General features: G+C 44.6%; 1 protein-coding gene across 1 annotated transcript; it reads right to left on the minus strand.

Moving 5' to 3' along the window:
* Nucleotides 1–2,142: 2,142 nt before the first annotated feature.
* LOC130133995 (bone morphogenetic protein receptor type-2-like) lies at nucleotides 2,143–11,161 on the minus strand (the record flags this gene model as incomplete). Its single annotated transcript, XM_056302134.1, has 3 exons — nucleotides 11,053–11,161; nucleotides 10,254–10,345; nucleotides 2,143–2,376 (listed from the first exon to the last, which is right to left on the minus strand). Coding segments are annotated over exons 1-3 (393 nt in total), but the record flags the coding sequence as incomplete, so codon positions are not given.
* Nucleotides 11,162–14,785: the final 3,624 nt, after the last annotated feature.

Genomic DNA, 14,785 nt, shown 5'->3' on the forward strand with positions numbered 1-14,785 from the left:
GTCCCTGCTCTGCACCGATTACAAGATCTTTTCTAAGGTGTTAGCAAACAGACTGAGAAAGGTGATGAAGGAGGTCATCCATGTTGACCAGACTTACTGTGTGCCCGGTAGGCTGATCACTGACAACATTACATTAATTAGGGATGTTTTGGACATCTCTAGTTCATTGGGAGTTGAAACTGGTCTTATTTCCATAGATCAAGAAAAGGCTTTTGACCGGGTTGAACACCAGCACTTGTGGCAAACCATGAAAGCTTTCGGTTTCAGCCCAGGTTTTATAGCTACGATCAAGATTTTGTACAGTGACATTGAGAGTGCACTTAAAATTAACAGTGGTTTGAGTGCTCCTTTTAAGGTTCAGAGGGGAATCAGGAAGGGATGTTCTTTGTCTGGAATGTTGTACTCCCTGGCCATTGAGCCCCTGTTGCATAAATTGAGGTGTGAGTTGTCTGGAGTTGCTTTTGCTGGTTGCGGCGCAACTTTTAAGCTCTCTGCCTATGCCGATGATGTAGCTGTTTTTGTAAAGGACCAAAGAGATGTTGATGTTTTAGTAAAAAAATGTTAACAAGTTTGGTCAGATAACATCAGCTAGGGTAAACTGGGGAAAAAGTGAGGCACTGGTGGGAGGAGAGGGACTGAACGGTAAGCTCATTTTACCTGGGGGGTTGACATGGAAAAGGGAAGGGATGGAATATCTGGGAGTGTTTGTGGGGCATGACACCTTTTCAAATAAGAATTGGGAGAATGTTTTGGAAAAAGTAGAAGGGCGTCTTAGGAAGTGGAAATGGATTCTACCAAAACTGTCATATAGGGGTCACATGTTAGTAATCAACAACCTGGTGTCATCAACGCTATGGCATCAATTAACATGCGTTGATCCTCCAGCCAACCTATTGTGCCCAGAGAGAAACAGTTTTTCATTGCTTTTCAGAATGTGTGAGGCTTACACCCCTGTTCCTGCTACTAGACCGCTTATTTAGATCCTCTGGGGAAAGTTTCTGCAAACAGAATTTCATTTTTGGTTCCAAATACAGCCAACGTGTAAAATATAAAGGTCAACTCATAAACTTCATTGCAGGGCAGGCAAAGTTGGCTATCTATGTGAGCCGGACAAAGAGAATTGCAGAGTGTATAGAATGTCATGTTGAACTGGTGTTTTGCAGGATGGTCAAGGCCAGGAGAAGAGTAGACTTCAATTATCACAGACCTGGACACATTCACAACCTTGTGGTGTTATAAAGGGCTGCTGGGTGGTGTTATAAAGGGCTGCTGGGTGGAGTTATAAAGGGCTGCTGGGTGGAGTTATAAAGGGCTGCTGTGTTCCACCATTGATTGTTTGTACCTTGACAAGTATTGTTTATGTTTGGAGGGATTTCAAGTCTGCTTTTTGTTTAATCTTTTTTGTTAAATAAAGACTTGGTTTAAAATTCAATTCAATTCTCTCTCTGTGTTATATGTGTATAGTACCCTCTCTCTCTCTGTTATATGTGTATAGTACCCTCTCTCTCTCTGTGTTATATGTGTACAGTACCCTCTCTCTCTGTGTTATATGTGTATAGTACCCTCTCTCTCTCTGTGTTATGTGTATAGTACTCTCTCTATATTCCATGTGTATAGTACTCTCTCTCTCTCTCTGTTCCATGTGTATAGTACTCTCTCTCTCTCAGTTCCATGTGTATAGTACTCTCTCTCTGTGTTACATGTGTATAGTACTCTCTCTCTCTCTCTGTTCCATGTGTATAGTACTCTCTCTCTCTCAGTTCCATGTGTATAGTACTCTATGTTACATGTGTATAGTACTCTCTCTTTGTCTGTGTTATATGTGTATAGTACCCTCTGTCTCTGTGTTACATGTGTATGCTACTCTCTCTGTGTTACATGTGTATAGTACTCTCTCTCAGTTCCATGTGTATAGTACTCTCTCTCTCTCTGTGTTACATGTGTGTAGTACTCTCAGTTACATGTGTGTAGTACTCTCTCTCTCTCTCTCTCTCTCTGTGTGTGTTACATGTGTATAGTACTCTATGTTACATGTGTATAGTACTCTCTCTCTCTCTGTGTTACATGTGTGTAGTACTCTCTCTCTCTCTCTCTCTCTGTGTGTGTGTGTGTTACATGTGTGCAGTGCTTTGTGTGCCTCACGTGTGCGTAGTAGTCCATCACTATCAGGTACTCCATCTGTCCGTTGGTGGTCATCCTCTCGTCTGCAGCCAGGAAACGGGCGATGTTGTCGTGTTCGGGGAGTAACGGCAGACGGTAGATGGAGCGCTCGTTGACGTAGTTCTGACGGTTGGCGTAGTTGAACAGCTTAACGGCTACCGCCCGCTCATTAAGACTCCCTTTATACACAGAGCCATAACGACCACGTCCAATCAACTGAGGAGCGAGACAGAGACGGAGAGAGACAGACAGACAGACAGACAGACAGACAGACAGACAGACAGACAGAGAGAGCGAGACTGAAGACTCTGGACATCCAACTCCAACACTGCCACTACAACAGTATCTTATAAAGGTCAAACTGGTTCATCATCACCATCATTGTCACAGCTAATCAGAATACAATCTTTTAAACTTAGATCACTTCCTCAGACGTCTGTCTTGATTTGAAATCACACGTGATTTTAAATCACACGTGACCCCCTGCTTCTGGAAGAATGTGGTCCGAGTGAAGCCAGTACACAGCAGGGCTACACGGGCCTCTACCCCAGGACACTGCATTCACCTCAAAAGAGTAACAAAAATACTCTCAGCCACCTCCGTTAAAGCCATCAAGAAGTGGAACAGGGCGTCCGGGTGGTGTAGCGGGCTATTGCATTGCCTACCAACACAAGGATCGCCGGTTCGAATCCCCATGTTACCTCCTGCTTGGTTGGGCATCCCTACAGACGCAATTGGCCGTGTCTGCGAGTGGGAAGCCGGATGTGGGTATGTGTGCTGGTTGTTGCAGTAGCGCCCCCTCTGGTCGGTTAGAGCGCCTGTTCGGGAGGGGGGGGGGCTGAGGGGAATAGTGTGATCCTTCCACGCGCTACGTCCCCCCCGGCGAAACTCCTCACTGTCAGGTGAAAAGAAGCGGCTGGCGACTCCACATGTATGGGAGGAGGCATGTGGTAGTCTGCAGCCCTCCCCGGATCAGCAGAGACCGGGACGGCTCAGAAGAGTGGGGTAACTGGCTGGATACAATTAGGGAGGAAAATGGAAAAAAAGGAAGTGGAACAGGTTTCCTCCTTCTATGAAACACTGAGACAGAGTTCCATCCTAGATGAACTAACTGAGACTAGTAGTAGTAGTAGTAGTAGTTGTTAATGAGTTCTCATGGTGGTGTGACAATTCCTTACTAAACTCAATGTACCGAAGACAAAAGAAATAGCTATTCACTTTCACAGAAGGGCCTCTGCCCCTCCATAGCCTAGGGTAGGCATATGTACATGAGGTAGAGGTGGTTAGCCAGTAAAAATATCTGGGGACAACTGTGGACGACAAACTTAGCTTTGAGCCTCATGTGAAGGCAATCTTAAGCAAAGGTCACCGGTGCTTATTCTTTTTAAGGAAGCTTAGCAATTTTAACATAGACATAAAGACTTGAGTCCGTCCTTGCCTTTGCCCTTATTTTGTTGATTCGGGAACCTAAATCTAACGAAGAAGAACATGGTAAGGAAAATTGTGAGGATGAGCTCTTAAAATCGCTGGCTGTGATCTTGATGACCTCTGTCTTGTTTATCAGAAGAGGGTCATTAGGAAAGCTCAGGATATTCTTCAGGACTCTCTACCCCCTCTTTTTTCTGACTTTCCCCTCCTTTTCCTCTAGGCGTAGGTAGAGGATACCTAGATGCAGCAGGAATAGGTATGGTTGGTTTTTTTGCCCCAGAGGCTATCCGAAGTGTGAACTTGTAACCAGAGGGTATATGGACAAGGACTGATTATATAGTACTGATACTGTGTGTCCTTTCAGCTGTTTGTGTTTTAGGACTCAGTCTTATTGTTCTTGATGTTCTTTATTTTAATAATTTGCTGAAAAATTAATTGCCCCAGTAGGGATAATAAAGACATCTTTCTCTCTCTCTCTCCTTCACCACCAAGTAAGGATGTGGATAAAACAAGACTAGGTTAAAATCTAGTATACGGCTGGACTAAGACTCTGGTTCCTAGCTGACGGTTTGTTTGTTTGTTGCTCTGCTTGCTTTTAACTTTTAATAACTAATACCTTTTAACAACTCCTTGGAACCACTGGACTATTTTAATTGATTTTTATGGTTTGCCTCTATTATTATTTTATGGATTTTATTCAGTCATCGACTCATGCACTGACTTGATAGCACTGAAGCCTCTGGTTCTGTAGTGCTGAAGCTGTATGTGGCTTGTTTTTAACCTGTGGCTAAGCTAACCAAAATAATTATGCCAACTTTGCCCTGGGAGGACGGAGTGCTACTCAAGAAAGCAAACAGAAAGTTCGCTGACCTTGAAGAGGATGTTCGATGGCTTTCTGATGAAGTCCATAAGAAAGACTCCCTTTTGACCCGCTTCATGGACATGGCTTCTGGGCAGTCCAAACACAGTGCCTCTCTCAGTGCAACCATCCAGTACAGTTCAGCGGGACCCCTCCACGACTTTTATGCTACGTTCAGACCAAAGGCGGCGAGAATTGTTTGGGCTGCGCGAATGCATGCAAAGTCAATGGGAGGAGGCGAATGGGCGGGAATAATTCGCGGCGAAATTACGGGCGGCGCGAATTGGGCGACTCGAGCGACGAACGCGCCTTCGCGGGAGTTCAAAAATGTCCAACTCGGGCGAATATTTCGCCAGGCGACAGCCAATCACCTTCAAGTAGGGTTAGAACCCGCCTTCGTGTTGGGAAATAAGACACGCCCCCTACCCGGAATTCTTTTCGGACGCCGCCCAAACGCAACTCCTGAACGAGCCGGTGAAATTCGCCAAGCTGGGCACGTTTCCGGTTTACGCTATGAACCCAAACCGACCGCTGACGCCGGTTTGGGCGGCGCAAGTTGATATAAAGCAGAGCCGCCGCAACTGATCTCTGTCGCTCATCCGTGATGATCACAACTAAACACAAACTGCTCGTGTGTGGTATTTGCTGTGTGCAGTCTAGCAAACTTGCTAGCAGCGTTGGTGTAACCAGACTGCTTGTTGTGACGTCAACACAGCGAATTCGCGTTCTGTTCGAACACACCTGGCGGAACTGGCGGCCAAACTCTGGCGAACAAAGCGGCGCCAACTCTCTCGCCGCCTTTGGTCTGAACGTAGCATTAGACTTTGCTCCCTTTGACAGTCGATCACAGCATCCTCTTACATCGCTTGGAGACTTGGGTTGGCATCAAGGGCTTGGCTCTTAGTTTATTACGCTCATACCTCTCCAAGAGAGCTTGTTCTGTTGTTCTGGGCAACTCTACTTCCTTGATGGTTCAGCTTGAGTTGTGGTGTCCGTCAAGGCTCAGTTCTTGGCCTCCTTCTGTTTTCTTTAAACATACTGCCTCTTGGCCAAGTCATTCAAAGATCATGATGTGTTTTACCATTTTTATGTCACACATGCCACTAAAACCTACCGATTCTAGCGCCCAAGCAAATCTCACAAATTGCCTCTCTGACATTAAATCCTGGATTTCTGAAAATTTTCTTAAATTTAATTTGAAGTCTGAGGTCATTCTGTTCGGTCCCCCAAATTCCATCAGCCCTTTTGGTACTAATCTTAGTGGTCTCTCAAATAGTCTTAAGCAGGCTGCTCGGAATCTTGGTGTAATATTTGATGATAACCTCTGCTTTGATATAAAGTAAAAAATGTTGTTCAGACATGTTTTCTCCAGCTCAACACAATCTCTAAAATTGGGTCACTTTTATCAACTTCTGATCTGCAAAAAGTTGTACATGGTTTCACCTATTCCCAGCTTGATTATTGCAATGCACTTTGCTCGAGTATCAGCAAGGGCTCCCTCCACTGTCTGCAATTGGTACAAACGCCGCTGCTCGGCTCATTACCAGGACAAAGAGGCATGACCATATCACTCCTGTGCTTACCTCGCTACGCTGGCTCCCTGCTAGATTTCAACCTGATTTTCAAAATTCATCGCTCACTTTTAAGGCTTTAAATGGTCTTGTTCCTACATACATGTGTGATGTATTGACCTGGTATGCACCCTCTCGACCATTAAGAGCCACAGATGAAGTCCTGCTGGTTATTCTCAGGTCTCGGTTTGTCACAAAGGGTGATTGGGCTTTTGCTGTTAGAGCCCCCACACTATGGACCTCACTTCCTGTTGAACTAAGACAAACCAAGTCTCTAGCTTCTTTTAAATCTCGTCTTAAACCTTTTCTCCTTGTGAAAGCTTTTACAAATGTTTGATATTTATTTTAATTTATTTGTACTGTTTTTATTTTTATTCCCACTTATTTGATCTTATTCTTTCATTGTCGTTACCTCCTCTTTGCTCAGAACCTTCGTTCTTATTCTTATTTTTGCATTGTCTGGTTTTATTTCTTTTGTAAAGCACTTTGTAACACTGTTTTAGGAAAGGCCATATATATAAAAGTTATTGGTATTATTATCATAAATATTGTTATTGTTATTATTATTATTACATTTAGAAAGCGGCTGTTTTGACAGCCAAAAAACGTTACATTATGTTTGAAATATCTGTGGAACCGTAATGGCTTCCTGTCATAAGCAGGTTTATTACTTGTCTTGTTTCCTGTCATGAGCAGGTTTATCACTTGTCTTGTTTCCTGTCATGAGCAGGTTTATCACTTGTCTTGTTTCCTGTCATGAGCAGGTTTATCACTTGTCTTGTTTCCTGTCTTGAGCAGGTTTATCACTTGTCTTGTTTCCTGTCTTGAGCAGGTTTATCACTTGTCTTGTTTCCTGTCATGAGCAGGTTTATCACTTGTCTTGTTTCCTGTCTTGAGCAGGTTTATCACTTGTCTTGTTTCCTGTCATGAGCAGGTTTATCACTTGTCTTGTTTCCTGTCTTGAGCAGGTTTATCGCTTGTCTTGTTTCCTGTCATGAGCAGGTTTATCGCTTGTCTTGTTTCCTGTCATGAGCAGGTTTATCACTTGTCTTGTTTCCTGTCATGAGCAGGTTTATCACTTGTCTTGTTTCCTGTCATGAGCAGGTTTATCACTTGTCTTGTTTCCTGTCTTGAGCAAGTTTATCACTTGTCTTGTTTCCTGTCTTGAGCAGGTTTATCACTTGTCTTGTTTCCTGTCTTGAGCAGGTTTATCACTTGTCTTGTTTCCTGTCTTGAGCAGGTTTATCACTTGTCTTGTTTCCTGTCATGAGCAGGTTTATCACTTGTCTTGTTTCCTGTCTTGAGCAGGTTTATCACTTGTCTTGTTTCCTGTCTTGAGCAGGTTTATCACTTGTCTTGTTTCCTGTCTTGAGCAGGTTTATCACTTGTCTTGTTTCCTGTCATGAGCAGGTTTATCACTTGTCTTGTTTCCTGTCATGAGCAGGTTTATCACTTGTCTTGTTTCCTGTCTTGAGCAGGTTTATCACTTGTCTTGTTTCCTGTCATGAGCAGGTTTATCACTTGTCTTGTTTCCTGTCATGAGCAGGTTTATCACTTGTCTTGTTTCCTGTCTTGAGCAGGTTTATCACTTGTCTTGTTTCCTGTCTTGAGCAGGTTTATCACTTGTCTTGTTTCCTGTCATGAGCAGGTTTATCACTTGTCTTGTTTCCTGTCTTGAGCAGGTTTATCACTTGTCTTGTTTCCTGTCATGAGCAGGTTTATCACTTGTCTTGTTTCCTGTCTTGAGCAGGTTTATCGCTTGTCTTGTTTCCTGTCATGAGCAGGTTTATCGCTTGTCTTGTTTCCTGTCATGAGCAGGTTTATCACTTGTCTTGTTTCCTGTCATGAGCAGGTTTATCACTTGTCTTGTTTCCTGTCATGAGCAGGTTTATCACTTGTCTTGTTTCCTGTCTTGAGCAAGTTTATCACTTGTCTTGTTTCCTGTCTTGAGCAGGTTTATCACTTGTCTTGTTTCCTGTCTTGAGCAGGTTTATCACTTGTCTTGTTTCCTGTCTTGAGCAGGTTTATCACTTGTCTTGTTTCCTGTCATGAGCAGGTTTATCACTTGTCTTGTTTCCTGTCTTGAGCAGGTTTATCACTTGTCTTGTTTCCTGTCTTGAGCAGGTTTATCACTTGTCTTGTTTCCTGTCTTGAGCAGGTTTATCACTTGTCTTGTTTCCTGTCATGAGCAGGTTTATCACTTGTCTTGTTTCCTGTCATGAGCAGGTTTATCACTTGTCTTGTTTCCTGTCTTGAGCAGGTTTATCACTTGTCTTGTTTCCTGTCATGAGCAGGTTTATCACTTGTCTTGTTTCCTGTAATGAGCAGGTTTATCACTTGTCTTGTTTCCTGTCTTGAGCAGGTTTATCACTTGTCTTGTTTCCTGTCTTGAGCAGGTTTATCACTTGTCTTGTTTCCTGTCTTGAGCAGGTTTATCACTTGTCTTGTTTCCTGTCTTGAGCAGGTTTATCACTTGTCTTGTTTCCTGTCATGAGCAGGTTTATCACTTGTCTTGTTTCCTGTCTTGAGCAGGTTTATCACTTGTCTTGTTTCCTGTCTTGAGCAGGTTTATCACTTGTCTTGTTTCCTGTCTTGAGCAGGTTTATCACTTGTCTTGTTTCCTGTCTTGAGCAGGTTTATCACTTGTCTTGTTTCCTGTCATGAGCAGGTTTATCACTTGTCTTGTTTCCTGTCTTGAGCAGGTTTATCACTTGTCTTGTTTCCTGTCTTGAGCAGGTTTATCACTTGTCTTGTTTCCTGTCTTGAGCAGGTTTATCACTTGTCTTGTTTCCTGTCTTGAGCAGGTTTATCACTTGTCTTGTTTCCTGTCTTGAGCAGGTTTATCACTTGTCTTGTTTCCTGTCATGAGCAGGTTTATCACTTGTCTTGTTTCCTGTCATGAGCAGGTTTATCACTTGTCTTGTTTCCTGTCTTGAGCAGGTTTATCACTTGTCTTGTTTCCTGTCTTGAGCAGGTTTATCACTTGTCTTGTTTCCTGTCATGAGCAGGTTTATCACTTGTCTTGTTTCCTGTCTTGAGCAGGTTTATCACTTGTCTTGTTTCCTGTCTTGAGCATGTTTATCACTTGTCTTATTTCCTGTCATGAGCAGGTTTATTACTTGTCTTGTTTCCTGTCTTGAGCAGGTTTATCACTTGTCTTGTTTCCTGTCATGAGCAGGTTTATCACTTGTCTTGTTTCCTGTCTTGAGCAGGTTTATCACTTGTCTTGTTTCCTGTCTTGAGCATGTTTATCACTTGTCTTGTTTCCTGTCATGAGCAGGTTTATTACTTGTCTTGTTTCCTGTCTTGAGCAGGTTTATCACTTGTCTTGTTTCCTGTCATGAGCAGGTTTATCACTTGTCTTGTTTCCTGTCATGAGCAGGTTTATCACTTGTCTTGTTTCCTGTCATGAGCAGGTTTATCACTTGTCTTGTTTCCTGTCTTGAGCAGGTTTATCACTTGTCTTGTTTCCTGTCTTGAGCAGGTTTATCACTTGTCTTGTTTCCTGTCTTGAGCAGGTTTATCACTTGTCTTGTTTCCTGTCTTGAGCAGGTTTATCACTTGTCTTGTTTCCTGTCTTGAGCAGGTTTATCGCTTGTCTTGTTTCCTGTCTTGAGCAGGTTTATCGCTTGTCTTGTTTCCTGTCTTGAGCAGGTTTATCACTTGTCTTGTTTCCTGTCTTGAGCAGGTTTATCACTTGTCTTGTTTCCTGTCATGAGCAGGTTTATCACTTGTCTTGTTTCCTGTCATGAGCAGGTTTATTACTTGTCTTGTTTCCTGTCTTGAGCAGGTTTATCACTTGTCTTGTTTCCTGTCTTGAGCAGGTTTATCACTTGTCTTGTTTCCTGTCATGAGCAGGTTTATCACTTGTCTTGTTTCCTGTCTTGAGCAGGTTTATCACTTGTCTTGTTTCCTGTCTTGAGCAGGTTTATCACTTGTCTTGTTTCCTGTCATGAGCAGGTTTATCACTTGTCTTGTTTCCTGTCATGAGCAGGTTTATCACTTGTCTTGTTTCCTGTCTTGAGCAAGTTTATCACTTGTCTTGTTTCCTGTCATGAGCAGGTTTATCACTTGTCTTGTTTCCTGTCATGAGCAGGTTTATTACTTGTCTTGTTTCCTGTCATGAGCAGGTTTATCGCTTGTCTTGTTTCCACTTGTTTTCTCATGTTTCCGATTTTAATTAATTTTAATTAATTCCGATTTTAATCTAAAACAGAAACAGTGTGTCTGTGTACCTCGAGTAGTTTCAGGTTGTCCAGGTCTACAGTGGATTCAGTGGTCGCTGCCTCCATCATGTCTGGATCATTAAGACCTTGCTTATAGTTACCTGCAAACACACACACACACACACACAGACACACACACACACACACACACACAGACTAACTTTAATACACCGATGAACTTAGGCAGCAGTCAGTTGACGTATGTGTCAGTAAACATCAAGTTTGTGCTTGTGTGTCTTTTTTCTTTGGGGGGTTGGGTGATTTTCTTGCTTTTTTTGCCCAATTGTACTTGTCCAATTACCCCACTCTTCTGAGCTGCCCCTGCCTCTGCTCCACCCCCTCTGCTGATCCGGGTAGGGCTGCAGACTACCACATGCCTCCTCCCATACATGTGGAGTCACCAGCCGCTTCTTTTCACCTGACAGTGAGGAGTTTCACCAGGGGGACGTAGTGCGTGGAAGGATCACGCCGTTCCCCCCAGTTCCCCTCCCCCCTGAACAGGCGTCCCGACCAACCAGAGGAGGCGCTAGTGCAGCAACCAGGACACATACCCACATCTGGCTTCCTACCCCCACACACGGCCAATTGTGTCTGTAGGGACGCCCGACCAAGCCGGAGGTAACACGGGGATTTGAACCAGCGATCCCGTGTTGGTAGGCAACAGAATAGACCGCTACCACTACACCACCTGGACGCCCTGTAAGATATGTGTGTGTGTGTGTGTGTGTGTGTGTGTGTGTGTGTGTGTGTGTGTGTGTGTGTGTGTGTGTGTGTGTGTGTGTGTGTGTGTGTGTGTGTGTGCTCTTACCTGTCAGCATGCGGTATCCAAAGAACAGTGCTATAATGAGCATGGCTGCAGCAGCGACTGTTACCATGGCGATGATGATGGTCTCCTCACGCTGCAGTGGCTGGGGGGCTGGGGGATGACAACATAATTACATCACTATGACATCAAGGTCAAGGGTCAGCAGCATTTGTTAAGCCAATTGTTTGGTTGTTCTTCCGAGAATAAATCCTACACACAGATCTCTTTTATATTTTGTTTCATAAGGAAGACAGGAGGAACATAGGAGGAACACATGAGCAGCACATGAGGAGCACATGACGAACACATGAGGAGCACAGGAGGAACACATGACGAACACAGGAGGAACACATGAGGGACACATGAGGAACACATGACGAACACAGGAGGAACACATGAGGAGCACAGGAGGAACACATGACGAACACAGGAGGAACACATGAGGGACACATGAGGAACACATGACGAACACAGGAGGAACACATGAGGGACACAGGAGGAACATATGAGGAACACATGAGCAGCACATGAGGAGCACATGACGAACACATGAGAAGCACAGGAGGAACACATGAGGAGCACAGGAGGAACACATGAGGGGCACAGGAGGAACACATGAGGAGCACATGAGGAGCACATTGAGGGGCACAGGAGGAACACATGAGGAGCACAGGAGGAACACATGAGGAACACATGAGGAGCACAGGAGGAACACATAAGGAACATATGACGAGCACATGAGGAACACATGAGGGGCACAGGAGGAACACATGAGGAGCACAGGAGGAACACATGAGGGGCACAGGAGGAACACATGAGGAACACATGAGGAGCACATGAGGAGCACATGAGGAACACATAAGGAAAATATGATGAGCACATGAGGAGCACATGAGGGGCACAGGAGGAACACATGAGGAGCACATGAGGAACACATGAGGAGCACATGAGGAGCGCATGAGGAGCACATGAGGAACAGCTCCAGCTGCCTGGGAAGGTTCACCTGCTTTATGTTCAGTATATTTGATACGATTTTCATATATCAGTACAACCATGGTCTTCTACTGCCCAATACAACCATAGTCTTCTACTGCCCAGTACAACCATGGTCTTCTACTGCCCAATACAACCATGGTCTTCTACTGCCCAGTACAACCATGGTCTTCTACTGCCCAATACAACCATAGTCTTCTACTGCCCAATACAACCATAGTCTTCTACTGCCCAGTACAACCATGGTCTTCTACTGCCCAGTACAACCTTGGTCTTCTACTGCCCAATACAACCATGGTCTTCTACTGCCCAATACAACCATGGTCTTCTACTGCCCAGTACAACCCTGGTCTTCTACTGCCCAGTACAACCATGGCCTTCTACTGCCCAGTACAACCATGGTCTTCTACTGCCCAGTACAACCATGGTCTTCTACTGCCCAGTACAACCATGGTCTTCTACTGCCCAGTACAACCATAGTCTTCTACTGCCCAATACAACCATGGTCTTCTACTGCCCAATACAACCATGGTCTTCTACTGCCCAATACAACCATAGTCTTCTACTGCCCAATACAACCATGGTCTTCTACTGCCCAATACAACCATAGTCTTCTACTGCCCAATACAACCATGGTCTTCTACTGCCCAGTACAACCATGGTCTTCTACTGCCCAAGTACAACCATGGTCTTCTACTGCCCAATACAACCATAGTCTTCTACTGCCAAATACAACCATGGTCTTCTACTGCCCAATACAACCATGGTCTTCTACTGCCCAATACAACCATAGTCTTCTACTGCCCAGTACAACCATAGTCTTCTACTGCCCAATACAACCATGGTCTTCTACTGCCCAATACAACCATGGTCTTCTACTGCCCAATACAACCATGGTCTTCTACTGCCCAATACAACCATAGTCTTCTACTGCCCAATACAACCATGGTCTTCTACTGCCCAGTACAACCATGGTCTTCTACTGCCCCAGTACAACCATGGTCTTCTACTGCCAATACAACCATGGTCTTCTACTGCCCAATACAACCATGGTCTTCTACTGCCCAGTACAACCATGGTCTTCTACTGCCCAATACAACCATAGTCTTCTACTGCCCAATACAACCATGGTCTTCTACTGCCCAATACAACCATAGTCTTCTACTGCCCAGTACAACCATGGTCTTCTACTGCCCAGTACAACCATGGTCTTCTACTGCCCAATACAAACCATAGTCTTCTACTGCCCAGTACAACCATGGTCTTCTACTGCCCAATACAACCATGGTATTCTACTGCCCAATACAACCATAGCCTTCTACTGCCCAGTACAACCATAGTCTTCTACTGCCCAATACAACCATAGTCTTCTACTGCCCAATACAACCATAGTCTTCTACTGCCCAGTACAACCATGGTCTTCTACTGTCCAATACAACCATGGTCTTCTACTGCCCAATACAACCATGGTCTTCTACTGCCCCAATACAACCATGGTCTTCTACTGCCCAATACAACCATGGTCTTCTACTGCCCAATACAACCATGGTCTTCTACTGCCCAGTACAACCATGGTCTTCTACTGCCCAGTACAACCATGGTCTTTTACTGCCCAGTACAACCATGGTCTTCTACTGCCCAATACAACCATGGTCTTCTACTGCCCAATACAACCATGGTCTTCTACTGCCCAGTACAACCATGGTCTTCTACTGCCCAGTACAACCATGGTCTTCTACTGCCCAGTACAACCATGGTCTTCTACTGCCCAATACAACCATGGTCTTCTACTGCCCAATACAACCATGGTCTTCTACTGCCCAGTACAACCATGGTCTTCTACTGCCCAATACAACCATAGTCTTCTACTGCCCAGTACAACCATAGTCTTCTACTGCCCAATAAAATCATGGTCTTCTACTGCCAGTACAACCATAGTCTTCTACTGCCCAATACAACCATAGTCTTCTACTGCCCAATACAACCATGGTCTTCTACTGCCCAATACAACCATAGTCTTCTACTGCCCAATACAACCATAGTCTTCTACTGCCCAGTACAACCATGGTCTTCTACTGCCCAATACAACCATGGTCTTCTACTGCCCAATACAACCATGGTCTTCTACTGCCCAGTACAACCATGGTCTTCTACTGCCCAGTACAACCATGGTCTTCTACTGCCCAGTACAACCATGGTCTTCTACTGCCCAATACAACCATGGTCTTCTACTGCCCAGTACAACCATGGTCTTCTACTGCCCAGTACAACCATGGTCTTCTACTGCCCAATACAACCATAGTCTTCTACTGCCCAGTACAACCATAGTCTTCTACTGCCCAATAAAATCATGGTCTTCTACTGCCCAGTACAACCATAGTCTTCTACTGCCCAATACAACCATGAGTCTTCTACTGCCCAGTACAACCATGGTCTTCTACTGCCCAATACAACCATGGTCTTCTACTGCCCAATACAACCATGGTCTTCTACTGCCCAGTACAACCATGGTCTTCTACTGCCCAATACAACCATGGTCTTCTACTGCCCAATACAACCATGGTCTTCTACTGCCCAGTACAACCATGGTCTTCTACTGCCCATACAACCATGGTCTTTTACTGCCCAGTACAACCATGGTCTTCTACTGCCCAATACAACCATGGTCTTCTACTGCCCAATACAACCATGGTCTTCTACTGCCCAATACAACCATGGTCTTCTACTGCCCATACAACCATGG

This window comes from Lampris incognitus, unplaced genomic scaffold (genome assembly GCF_029633865.1).
Source record: "Lampris incognitus isolate fLamInc1 unplaced genomic scaffold, fLamInc1.hap2 scaffold_588, whole genome shotgun sequence".
NCBI classification, from domain to species: domain Eukaryota; kingdom Metazoa; phylum Chordata; class Actinopteri; order Lampriformes; family Lampridae; genus Lampris; species Lampris incognitus.